At 28.9% G+C, this 13874-nt stretch overlaps 1 protein-coding gene across 2 annotated transcripts; it reads left to right on the top strand.

Moving 5' to 3' along the window:
• The first annotated feature begins 2812 nt into the window (after nt 1–2812).
• On the top strand, nt 2813–6467 carry LOC108343906 (probable receptor-like protein kinase At5g20050). Of its 2 annotated transcripts, none has more exons than XM_017582348.2 (5): nt 2813–3149; nt 3653–3888; nt 4065–4886; nt 5012–5104; nt 5432–6467. In XM_017582348.2, the coding sequence occupies exons 2-5, from the start codon at nt 3699–3701 to the stop codon at nt 6238–6240; spliced, it is 1914 nt and encodes a 637-aa protein (XP_017437837.1). In that variant the 5' UTR covers nt 2813–3149; nt 3653–3698; the 3' UTR covers nt 6241–6467. The 2 variants fall into 2 exon arrangements, with proteins under 2 accessions (XP_017437837.1, XP_017437835.1); XM_017582346.2 differs by having other exon boundaries at nt 3585–3888.
• The last annotated feature ends 7407 nt before the right edge of the window (nt 6468–13874 follow it).

Raw genomic sequence — 13874 nt, 5'->3', positions numbered from 1 at the left:
TCTTTTTCTAGATCACTTGTTAGTGGCTAAGTTGAGACTTTCTGAGCCACTCTACCTGAATCAGTGCCTCAGTAGCAGATCATTCTTTGAAGGGGTATACAATTTATTCTCCAACACTGTTTTACATATAATATTCTTGATTGTGATGAATTCTTTTGTGTAAATGACGTTGTTCATCTCATTCAACCAAAAGTATAATCTCAGCACACAAAGATATGCATAAAAACCATCTGTACATGAGAATAGTATGTATAGGAAAACTGGTATTTATCGAATTCTCTGTTTATTAGTGTTTACAAGGAATAAATTTTGGATACTATCACACTCCCACATCTGAGGCTAAAAAAATTTAAATATTTCTTCTTTCTTCCATTGAGATGACTTTTAAAGACATTTTTACACTCCAAAACGGACAATACTTGACATAAATAGCATTCAAATTCAGGTATTATCACTAACCATGTAGTTCAATTAGTACAAGGTTGTGATAGCGTGATCAGGTATCATAAACCCAAGTCGTAAGTATGCAACTATGTTACACACAGAGAGAAAGATGTTTTATTGCATATAGTGCTCTTGTCCGGTTCAAGTAGGATTTTCTTCTTCAGAAAATTAGTGTAGTTTCTGCCAAAAATATTGGGAAGGAACATATGCAGAAAAGTTGTTGTTTAGTCTTTTGAGGGAATTTAACACCAATAAGTTGTTAGCAAACCCATTTGAGAGATCTGACAATCATTTTTATCCAAAACCTTAAAAAATTATATTTATAATTCTTCTTCTTTATATAATGTGGACTTTATGCATGCTTGAAACTTGCTTGGATTTTCTAATAGGAACAATCCCTTTTATTTTAGCTGATGCTCACATTTCTCATCTCATTCCATTAACTTCCAATTCTTTGATCTTATTTGAACAGGAATTAGACTATGTAGAGTTTAACATGCAGAGACATTTTTATTTCTAATTAGTCACCTTTTACCTCAGTCACCATCAGAATCCCAACGACCCTGCAACTTGTGGTAATTACCTCATGAGATTTAGGTGGGATCTCTTTCAGTGCTGCTTCCCTAGCACATCTTCTGACACATTTCAAAAGCGAAAAAACTTGAAGTGGCCAATCTTTCCCTACAAGGAAATTGAAAAGGCAACAAATAATTTTGATCAATCTCGTCATCTTGGAAGTGGAGAAAGAAAGAAAGGCTTTATCAGTCAGTACTACGGTAAGAGACTGTGCCATAAGCTTCTATATAGAGGGATTTTGGACAATTTTCTGTGACCGGAACAAGTATCAATGTATAACTTCAATTTTGATTAACATGAAAAACAGTTAAAAGACTATACCTCATGATTTTGCTCAAAACATTTTCTTGTGATTATTTATATCAATTCTTTTAGGAACACTTGAGGATGGACGTGAGATTACAATCACGCGCTTTACAGAAGACAAGCGCTACATATTGCAACAGTTTATCAATGAAACTGTTATCCTAAATTACTTACCTCACAAAAATATTGTGTCAATTTACGGATGTACTTCTCATCATGATGAACCTCCGCTCGTGCATGAATACCTATCCAATGGAAATCTTGCTGCACATTTTCAAGTTGAAATGGAATTAAACATTTTCTTTCCTAAACTACCTTGGCTTAAACGATTGGATATAGCCATTGATATTGCAAATGCATTGACCTATCTTCACTATTCATTAATCATTGCAAGATACTCCTGTGGTGATTGAAAATAAGCCAATCTCGCAATCATTTCCATTTCATTTTTGAAGATCTTTGAAAGTGAATATAATTTTTTTAAGAAAATAGTAATTAGTCGTAATGTGGTGTTGGATGAGGGTCTGTTTTCGGAATTACTGTAGTTTCAACATGTATATATTCCCATATATATTACACTTTCAATAATCTTTTCCTTCATTCGTTCAGAGCCATATTCTTCATGCACATTTGTTGTTGGCAGGAAAAAACACTATCACCATTAAAATATCCAAGTTTACTAGACAAAGGCTGATATAACAGACAAACTCTTTATATAGATGGTTATATCTCTAAGATTGTAAGAAAAGAAAACAAAAATATAGCAACAAATAGGATTGGAAATGCAAACTAATATTTGTTGCCAAAAAATCTCACCATAACTCGGATTAAAACCCAGATGAAAGAAAAACAAAAAGTGCAAAGACAAATTCATGCTTATTCATTAGTGTTTCACATACACTTTCATAGGTTGAAACAAGGTCCAAGAGCTTATAGAGAGCTAGAAAATCATTTGTTAAGGATTGATTTTAAAAAGATGTAAAATCAATGCTTATGTCTGATAGATTTTAAATTTATATCAAAAGCTAGATTTTTCTGAGTTTTATTTTGATACAAAGGTACAAAGAATTTTGTTTTTGGCAATTGAAAATAATATTTTATTAGAAAATTTGTCTTTTTCCTTGACGCGTACTAATGGATAACGGATAACAGCTAACAATATATTTTTGAAAACATTTTTCTTTGCTCATTTTACTAATTAAAAGTTATTTAAAACTATAAAATTATAAGTGAAATTTATCTAATAAAATATAAAATCTTATCGTTTATGACAAAAGGATTTTATAACCAATTTTTTTTTCTTTCATAGTATTATGAATACAATTGAATTGAGTTTTTTAAATAAGATTTTATTTTTTGTGAACAAAAATTATAATAAAAACACTTTATTAAAATGGTAGTTCAAAACTATAATTATATAATATAAAACCGACAAATACTTCAGTCAAAACAACACTGTTGTAGCAAAGTCATCCTTAATAAATGCATGTTCATATAAAAAATCTGAAGTGTTGTGTTGCAGCTCCTGTTTCCTTCCTTGCTTTTTCTGCAGCTTCTCTGTTCATTCCTTTCCAATGCCCCCTTTTGTCGATCTTTAACTGAACCTCAATACCGATTAAAACTCCACTTTCCAATACTCTTGACTCTAAAGTTCTCAACTTCATCGAACAACACTCATTCAAGAAGGGCCTTAATACCTTGGAGAATTTCTTTTTCTAGATTACTTTGTCAGTAACAGATAATTCTTTGAAAGGGTATACAATTTATTCTCCAACACTGTTGGGAGCACCTTGTCTTTCTTGGGATTGTTTGTTCTACACTAGGTAAGAACTAAGAAACCTAGTCTCTGTTTTACATATAATATTCTTGATTGTGATGAATTCTTTTGTGTAAATGATGTTGTTCATCTCATTCAACCAAAAGTATAATCTCAGCACATAAAGATATGCATAAAAACCATCTGTACATGAGAATAGTATCTATAGGAAAACTCGTATTTGTCTAATTCTCTGTTTAGTGTTTACAAGGAATAATTTTGGATACCATTCAAATTAAGGTATTATCACTAACCGGATCAATTAGTACAAGGTTGTTATAGATTGATCAGGTATCTTAAACCCAAGTCATAAATATGCAACTATGTTAGACACAGAAAATGTTTTATTGCATAAACACAGAAAATGTTTTATTGCATATAGTGGTCTTGTCCGGTTCATCTTACTCCATTAACTTCTAATTCTTTGATCCTATTAGAACAGGAATTAGACGATATAGAGTTTAACATGCAGAGAAATTTTGATTTCTAATTAGTCACCTTTTACCTCAGTCACCATCAGCATCCCAACGACCCTGCAACTTGTGGTAATTACCTCATGAGATTTAGGTGGGATCTCTGTCAGTGCTGCTTCCCCAGCACATCTTCTGACACATTTCAAAAGCGCAGTAACTTGAAGTGGCCAATCATTCCCTACAAGGAAATTGAAAAGGCCACAAATAATTTTGATCAATCTCGTCATCTTGGTAGTGGAGAAAGAAAGAAAGGCTTTATCAGTCAGTACTACGGTAAGAGACTGTGCCATAAGCTTCTATATAGAGGAATTTTGGATAATTTGCTGTGACTGGAACCAAGTATCAATGTATAACTTCAATTTTGATTAACATGAAAAGAATTTTAAAGACTATACCTCATGATTTTGCTCAAAACATTTTCTTATGATTATTTATATCAATTGTTTTAGGAACACTTGAGGATGGACGTGAGATTACAATCCAGCGCTTTACAGAAGACAAGCGCTACATATTGCAACAGTTTATCAATGAAACTGTTATCCTAAATTACTTACCTCACAAAAATATTGTGTCAATTTACGGATGTACTTCTCATCGTGAGGAACCTCTGCTCGTGCATGAATACCTATCCAGTGGAAATCTTGCTGCACATTTTCGAGGTGAAAAGGACGAAAACATTGCACTACCCTGGCTTAAACGATTGGATATAGCCATTGATATTGCAAATGCATTGGCCTATCTTCACTATTACGGCATCATCCACCGTAATGTGAAATCCAGCAATATTCTCCTAGATGTGAACTTTTCTGCTAAACTTGGTAACCTTCATTTATCATGCAAACTTCCAGATGGAGTTCCTGTTGACACCACCCATGTTACTAGTGATAGAGTAGGTTCAAGTGGTTATATAGACCCAGAGTATTTGACAAAAGGCCAGCTTAGTGTGAAAATTGATGTTTATAGCTTTGGAGTGGTGTTGTGTGAGCTTCTATCATCAAAGCTTTCAATATTCCATATTATGAATGAGGAGGATAATCTTAATACCCTTTTAAGCAGAAAAATTGAAAACAAAACTTTGGTGGAGCTGTTTGATCCAAGACTTGGGTTCCAATCAAACCTTAACATCAAGCAGTTGATGACTGCTACAGCTGAGCTTGCAGTTCTCTGTATGAAATGTCCACAGGAATCGAGGCCAAACATGGAACAGGTGCTAGATATTCTCAATGAAATGAAGCAAGGGAGATATGTAACAAACTCTCACTCAACTAAAGGTACAATTTCAAAACCATATTATATCCCTTTTCCTCTCTCATGGTTTTCTGGCTTCTATATGTTTTAGTGTTTACAGACTGAGGATAAAAGGTTTTAATACCGTCTTATAATCCATACATTTCAGCTTTGAAAATCTTCCACCATGCTGAACTTGAAGAAGCTACTAACAATTTTGGCACCTGCCTTGGTAAGGGAGGGTATGGCAGCGTATACTATGGTGAGAGACTAATTAGTCCTCATAATTTAAATCATGGTTCTCTGTAAGAAATATGCATATAGAAGTTAGATTATGCACAGTGTAAAACAGTTTTATATTGTCATCTAATCAGAAATCACCATGTATAATAAGTTTATTGGCTTCAATAATGAACATGTTAACATTTGTGTCAATGGTTATTTCTGATTAATTGACCATGTAAACACCTTTTACATTGATCGTGCATAATTATTAAAATCATGCATATATCCTCCTTTATTTGTTACATACAAAAATATTTCACACCAATAGATTTATCTTTGTTCTGATGGCATTCCATTGTAATAGGAAAACTTAAAGATGGACTAGAGGTTGCAATAAAATGTTTCCATGACGAGAATGAGACAGAAGAGACCATTAAGCAATTCATGAAAGAATCAGATATCTTAGGTCTCTTGCACCACCAAAATCTGGTCTCACTCTATGGCCGCACTTCTCGCCATTGCAAGAAACACATGCTAGTGTATGAGTACATCTCCAATGGCACACTTTCTAAACATCTTCATGAGTCTTCCAGTGGTAAACTACCATGGCAAACTAGATTGAATATTGCCATTGAAACTGCAACTGCATTGGTATTTCTTCATGACTCAAGTGTCATCCACCGTGATGTGAAAGGGAGTAACATTCTGTTGGATGAAAATTTTACTGTTAAAGTTGCTGATTTTGGATTCTCACGGTCTCTTCCAGATCATGTTACTCATGTTACAACTATTCCAGTAGGAACTCGTGCTTATATAGATCCTGACTACTATATATCTGGAAGGGTCAGTAACAAAAGTGATGTATATAGTTTTGGAGTGGTCTTGTTTGAACTCATATCATCTATCCACCCAAGTTTAGTTGCAGGCACAGATAATGAGACTCTGGCACAATTTGCAAAGAGAAAAATCTTGAACAATGAATTAAACGAGATAGTTGATGAAAGCTTTTCCTGTGGTTCTGACAAGAACATTTTGGAAATGATATCAGCAGTGGCAGAGTTAGCATTTCAGTGTGTGCAGTGTCCCAAGGAGTTCAGACCATCCATGAAACAGGTGCTAGAGACCTTGGAAGGCATAAGTAAAGGAAAATGGGGATTCAACCAGATGACATAGTCTTCATTCACACACACTACCAGTGATTATCAGTTAGACAGTAACTTCAGAAACCCGCTTTTGAGATTCACTTTAGATCATTGTTTCACTTTCACAATTGTTTATTTGTATCCCACAATAGGAATGTTGTTTTCTTCTCACTGTTCTCTTTTTCTTTTTCTTTGTTGGTTATTTAACTGTGTAGTCACACCATTTATATAAAGAATATCATTTGTTCTTCTGAAAAATCTTGTCTATTCTTTTGCATCCTTTCTTCCAAAAGCATGGTTCCTTTAATTTCAACAACGCAGACATGCTAGACTAGACATTAGTGTTTGTGAATGTGCTGATAAAATGGTATGTGGTGGCATATGTATACTGGTAAATGTTGTCATTATATCCTTAGCAAGACATGGACACACTAAAGTTTAAGAACCCCAAACCAAACCAAACCCCAATGAGGGCCCATTCATTTGATAATCTGAATAAGGATAGTCACATGTCTCATCCCAATTTCACCATATGCATTGTAACCCTTCCTTTATATAATTGTCCTTTCTTAAATTTTTGTGACAAACCTACATTGACACAAGCCTTGGACCCACCTTTTTCATTCTTCTCAGCCACACATTATTTCCCTTCCATTCAGACATACCATCTATATTTTCTCACCCATATCTTTTCTTTATCATATCAAAATATATTTGTGGGCTATGCCTTACATATTCTGGGAAAATAACCCACTAAAACATCAACTCTTCTTTCCTGTTCAATCAATTGTTTTTGTCATCTTTATAAATATCCTATATGTCATTCTTAATCTCAATTAAGAAAATCTAAATATTTTAAGATAATTAAGAAAATTAAAATTTAACTTGATCAAGATAATTTCATTAAAAATTGTGAGAAAGTAACTTGTCACAATAAAGATACATGAATACATTGTTCTTTATTTTATTGGAATTTATATACAGATGGTAAGCTCCTAGTTTGAAAGTTTTGTTAATTAAAATTGAACTGTTTGTTGCTCAAAAAGAAAAATTTACTTACTAATCCTAAAGTAATTAAGAAAATTATGATATTTATGAATATGTATAAGCAATTATTAAGTGAGTATTTTTTGAAAAACAATAGTTATATTTGTGGGATCATGAAATATAGATTTATGTTTCTATTAAAATAATACTTACTTTAAATATATAATAATAATATAATTAATAATAACATGATTATACAACATATAATATGTAAATATGTCCTAATAAAAATATATTTGAGTTGCTTCGTTATAATAAAACTTAATAAGTTTTAATAGGTCATGTTCTTAAATATGTTTACTAAATAGGCGGGAACACGTTTTTAAAGAGAAAAAAGAAAAAGACTAAATTATTTATAATTAAGTGTTAAAAATAAAAAAACTTAAACATTAATTGTTTATTTCTATTAAACTTTTATAATATTTATTTTTCTAAAATATAAAATATATTTTTTCTTAAAATTCAGAATCTTATTTAAAACTCAGGTCTTAAATGTTTATACTAAATCAACGTATTTTAATTAAAATATTTGATTAAATAAACCTTTAATTGGAAATTCTCAGAATAATAGTAAGTATATCTAATAAAATCCAGGAAAGAGTGTACGAGTTGTTTGAAAAGCAGTGGGTCAGTCTTGTGTAATTGAATTGAGAGATTAGGTTTATATGGAAATCAAGGGTCCACTTCTTTCTTTTTCAGTTTCACTCAATGCCACTCAATGCTTACAACATTCTAAATTTATATATGAAGCTACTAGAAATACCTCGAAGCTGTCAAAAACAACAATAACACAAACTTACAATATTCATAAAAATTCTCAGAAAAACAATACGACACATAATCTTAATAGTTGGATTTGCTTAGAAAATTCGCATGAAAGAAACTCACTGACAAACTAACAAATACTTTACCAATATTTTAATATCATTTACGTATATTAATCCAAAATTACTTAACAATCAATAATAATAATTATAAACACTATGAACCAATCACAAAATAATATGTAAATAATGTTAAAATATTGTCAAAAAAATATTGTCAAAGTATCATTATCTTATACTAAATGTTCAAATTAATTAAGTACTTTCCATATAAATATTTATATATAAGTTTTCTTTAATAAAATAAAATAAAATCATTTTCATAATCTATTTTGAAGAACTTAATAAGAGCTCATTGACCTATCAAACTATGTCTTATAATGGTAAATTCACGTTTTAAGTGACTAATATTCTCTTGATGAATCTCTTTTTTAGTGAAATGTGTGATGTATAAAAAATCTTGAGATTAATGCCAAATAATTATCCTCATAAATAAAATAAGACAACAAATAATTTTCATAATTATCCTCATATTTACACTCGTTTCTAAATATATTATTCAAAAATAAAAATGTGTGAATTATTGAATTTTAGAAGTTTGTGAGATTGTGGGTTTTCATTTAACTTTTGCAGTTCACAGGACCCATTCTTGTAAGTGATTTAATGCAATGAATAGACACCGTGTATGGAATGATATATCATATTCATGGCTGAAACGATGTGGACCAATTCGTAATCGACACTATTAAGTTTCCACGCTTTCCATCGATTTCTCTGATGAGGATGTTTTTTTTCACTTTTAGTTGAATTTTTTTTTCTTAATATTATATTGTTTTAGTTTTACTCGAAAACATCAAATTAGTTAATTGTTTAAAAAATACGTTCACTTAATAAAATTTGCATAATAAAATTTTTTCTGTTAAATTCATACAAGCAACATTAAAGGTTAAATTAATTTGACATTTTCGATCAAAACTGAGGACAAAATAAGATATTAAGCCATTTTTTTTCCTCACAAATATAATTACAATAATATTTTTTAATGCGAAATTTTTTCTTCATAAGAAACCATCTTATTTAAACTAACACAATTATAGCAATGAAATAAGAGGGTAAACTGTGTCACGGTTCATGCCAATTACTAGCTTCTACAACGGGTTAAAAATTTTAATCCAACAATTTTAATTCACTTTATCTAACATGTCAAATTATTGATTAAAAGATGAGATGAAATGAATTAATTGATGATTCATTTTTTTCTTAAAGTAAAAACAATTTAAAATATTAACATTTTATATATTATATTTTTCCAAGAATATAAATTAACACTTATAAATTAAATTCTAATTTATTAATTATAATAAAGTAATTTATTATGTATATGTGATCATTTTAATTTATTCAATTAAAAATATTAATTAATAAATTAAAATTTTAAAAATTATTTATATGATTAGATATAATTATATATATATATATAAACTAAAAACTAAAAAAAAATTGACAAGCTAATTTTCTAGTCTGTAATATTTTTTTGTGACAGATCAACCTGAATTGACTCATTATTAACAATACCAAGAATATATTGGACCAAAACAGCAAGTCAATAACCTATTGAACTAAAAGAAATCAATTCATTTTGACACTCTAAACAAAATTTTAATTTTTAAAATATTTAAAATTGGTATAATTTTAAAATGTGAAGTTAACATCATTACTTCGAGTATACATTAATTAATTTGTATGTTTAGTACTTATATATCACTAGTCATCTTCTTTCACATCAAACTAAACATTAAAATTAAATATTTTAAATGAAAAATAAAATCATTTAGTATTTTTAAGAAAATTATTTTATCAACTAGTAATATTAATTGAGATATTTCTCTTATTTCATCTATTTCAATAATTATAATTTATACTCATTTATTATTTTAAATATGTATACAAACCAAATGAAATATAAAGATAGATAAAAAAAATACAATATTTTTCAAAAAATAAAAGGCAACAAGAAATTATATTTCTATAGTTAGATAGTTGCGTCATTTTCTTAATAGGCTAGATCAACATGTATTTTCTCATATGTTATTCATTGTAAAAAAAGAAAATACATACAACAAAAACCAATGAAACACAAGATGATAAGCTAATTTATAAAAAGAACATCATACACAAATTTTATCATAAAGTAGTATTATACAATTTAAATAGATATCACATCACATGCCATGCATCAAAAGACTTTTTTAGACTAAATTATCTAGATAATATGTATTGATGTTAGATTCTTAGAGATTTAACATCTATGGTGGCCTTAGTGCTCTACCACACACAATATTAGTACTCCCCCCATTATAAGAACCATGAAATTGTTCTTATATTAGGATTTCCTATTACTCTTACCACTTAACTCATTCTTTTCTAGATGAGTCTCAATAATTAGTAGAGTATCAGGATAATCTTCATTCCCGAATCCATACTTCAATACATATCTTAAAGAAGTATAGGCCTAATATCCTCCTTGGATTTGAGCATATAACATTATCAAAACTCATACATTTCCATACAAATAGATAAACATTCTTAAAATATTAATTAACAACTAAACATTCTTAAAATCCTATAAAGATTTCATTAAAACAACTCAACCTTGCTTAACCAGTTCATGACTCGCCTAATGATTAAAACTCTTTAGAAAATTCCAATTATTCTCGCTTAACGCTAGCCTTCCATGCCCAGCGAGAGCACCCTTGAAGCTACCAAGATTTAATTTGAAGAATTTCGTCTAACAATTATAGATGACACCCAACGAAAATCAAGTCAGTGAGTTCTTTGTCTTGGACATCGCCCATCGATAATACTCTTGCCTAGTGACCACAAAGTCAATAAGTTCATATACTTTGTGCCGCTTAGCGAGAATACACTCACCCAACAACCATCAATTGAGTGAGTTCTCTAACTTTGTGATGGACAACCTCACTCGGCAACTCTACATAATACATATAACAAAATCTTTGCAAAATTATAGTTTTAATCATACCAAATCTCACTCTTAAGCTTCATACAAATCATAAGCACACCGATTTCAAATTAACAAACACAATCCAAGCCAAAAATTATAATTATACTAATTCAATCTTTAAACCACATTCATCGATACATATATATCATAGAAAGCTCACAATCTCAAACCATTATAAGCATGTAATTGAATTAAAACATTTAATTTCACTATCTACAACTATCAAACATATAAACTAAAAGCAATAATTTAGTACCCACACCAAAATTCACTGTAGAACAAACACATAAGAGTAAAAATTAGATTCCCTTATTACATGGTATAACAACTCTAACTGCTCTAAAATATCAAGACTCCTTTAATCTCACTGGATGTTCTATCTACACGTAGAAACATCATAACAATTATTAGATCATACGTTTATGATTACTGATGAATAAAGATTCTCATAGATAACTCATAAGACAAATGCAATAAAAGAAAAATTACATGTAAAAGAGAAACATACAAACCTAAGAAAGAGACATAAAATTCACTTACTCAAATGAAAAATTTAATTGAATATATAGGAATAGCTCGATAAGATGATAAATCAAAACAAATAAATAATAAAACAAAAAACTTTACAAAAGTAATTTCTAAAAAATAATGAGTTTTTTAAATAATAAAACTCGTAAAAAACCACTATTATTTCTAAATATTAGTTTTTAGATCTTCACATAATTAAAAACTTATCTTTTATCAATTAAATGACACATTTAATAATAATTTAAATCTCACGTAAAATAATACAATGACAAGTTTCTTAGTAAAAAAATACTTATTTTGACAAAATTTGATCGATTGATTTTGACATAAACTTAATTATTTTAAAAAAATTTAAAATTAAAACTAAAAAATATGAATGTATTTATGAGGTACTGTAAAGAAATTAAAGAAAACAAAACTTAAAAAGATAAAAATTTTATATAAATAGATAATAAATTAATTTTATAATATCTCAACATTTTAAAATAATACATTGGTAATCTATTTTAAACTCCCTCGTCTAAATGTTTTTAAAACTTGTCTTTGCATTCATTCTTTTTAAAATTTTAGTGATTCATTCTTTTTAAAAATTTTAAAAATTGAGTGATGTGAATGTGATTTAACAAGCATAATCAAGACTCAAAGTAGCAATTGTACTTTCAATATAAAATATCACGATAATAAATACATTTTAACTTTTGGAGGTAGGGAGCTTTGCTTAGTTAAAAAGTAAAAATTTAGACATCACTCATATTCGCAATATAATATTATAATGTTACTTATTTAATATTTTTTTTATGTATAACAATAATACATTATAATTACTAGAAAATATAAAAACAATTTTTAAATACTAGAGTTGTCAAAATGGATCACAACCCTCGGGCCAATCCAGCACACCACAGGTTTGAACTGGATTGAGTTTAAAAAAATTGTATTTTTTTTATGCGAGTCAGATTTCAACACGGTTCATTTAAACCCGGCTCATGTGAGTTGAACTCGTGGTGGGCCGAGTTCACCAACCAACCCAGCTACCTAATTTTATTTTATTAAATTAATTTTAATTTTATAAAAAATATTTATTATTATTTTTTATTGGAAAAAATTATTTAAGTTCCTTATTTTCAAAACCCTAGGAGTGAAATTTGTTTAGATTTGAATTAAAAAATTTGTATTTTTTTTTTATTTTAAAAAAATTGTAATTAAGTGAGCCAGTGACCCAACCCGTTTACCCACAAACCCGTGGTGGATCGGATCGAGTTTGAATTTTTCTAGCTTGCTAATAAATGAGTCAGGATAGATTGACTCACTAAGTGACCAATTCGTGCTGAGTCGGGTCGGGTCGAGCCGGATGATCCGTTTTGATATCTCTATTAAATAGTTTTCAATTTTACTGTAAAAGTTGGATAAAAATAAAGTTTCACATAAGATAAAACAAGAGAGGAACATGAATTTATATATATCTCTATTGGGAAAAGGTTTTTGGAAGTTATCAAAAGCAAAATCCATGAATTTATAATAATAATTAATTTAAATACTAATTTATAAACTAAAATTTATTATTTTTTAAAACAATAATAATTATAAATAAATAAATATAATTAGTTTATAAATTATATTTTAATTTACTAAATAAATTAGTGTTTAAGTTAATCACTAATAATTTTGAGATTAATTATTATAATATTTATATCGAAATCATGTAAAACTATTTTTTATTGTCAGTTTTGTGCATTTAGCAGTAGATTTTTGTTGTTAAAGTCATAATAAATATGATTTAAAATAGAGATTTTGTAATAATTGTGGTTGAAATAACTGACAATGTAAAACAACAAATGGAGGTTTACTGTAAAAGTGAGTGGCAGGCATGAAGAGATGTATATTTCCCACGTGTCCCACCTACTCATCCTCTGCACGTGTCAATTGCATTGTTTTTCCTGACCAACCCAACCAAAACCTTATTCATTAAATGTTCTTGTAAAATCTTTTAATTCTTTCAATATATTTCACAAATATTAATTTTTCGGTTTATTTTCATATTTAGATCAATGTTAATATTTGGTTAATAACAGAAAATGAATATCTTGTGCCTTTCTAGGAGAAATATGTTTTTAACACATTTTAAACTGTGTATTTTATTTAATTAAATACTTTTCAAAGATAAAATAATTTTAAACAATGGTATTCAAATACTATAAAATGTTACTCCTTTCGGTCGTGATACATATCAATAAAATAATC

The sequence above is a fragment of the Vigna angularis genome, chromosome 8 (assembly GCF_016808095.1).
Source record: "Vigna angularis cultivar LongXiaoDou No.4 chromosome 8, ASM1680809v1, whole genome shotgun sequence".
NCBI lineage: Eukaryota > Viridiplantae > Streptophyta > Magnoliopsida > Fabales > Fabaceae > Vigna > Vigna angularis.
The sequence above is the reverse complement of the archived record's forward strand: the minus strand, read 5'-3'. Positions and strand labels throughout refer to the sequence as shown.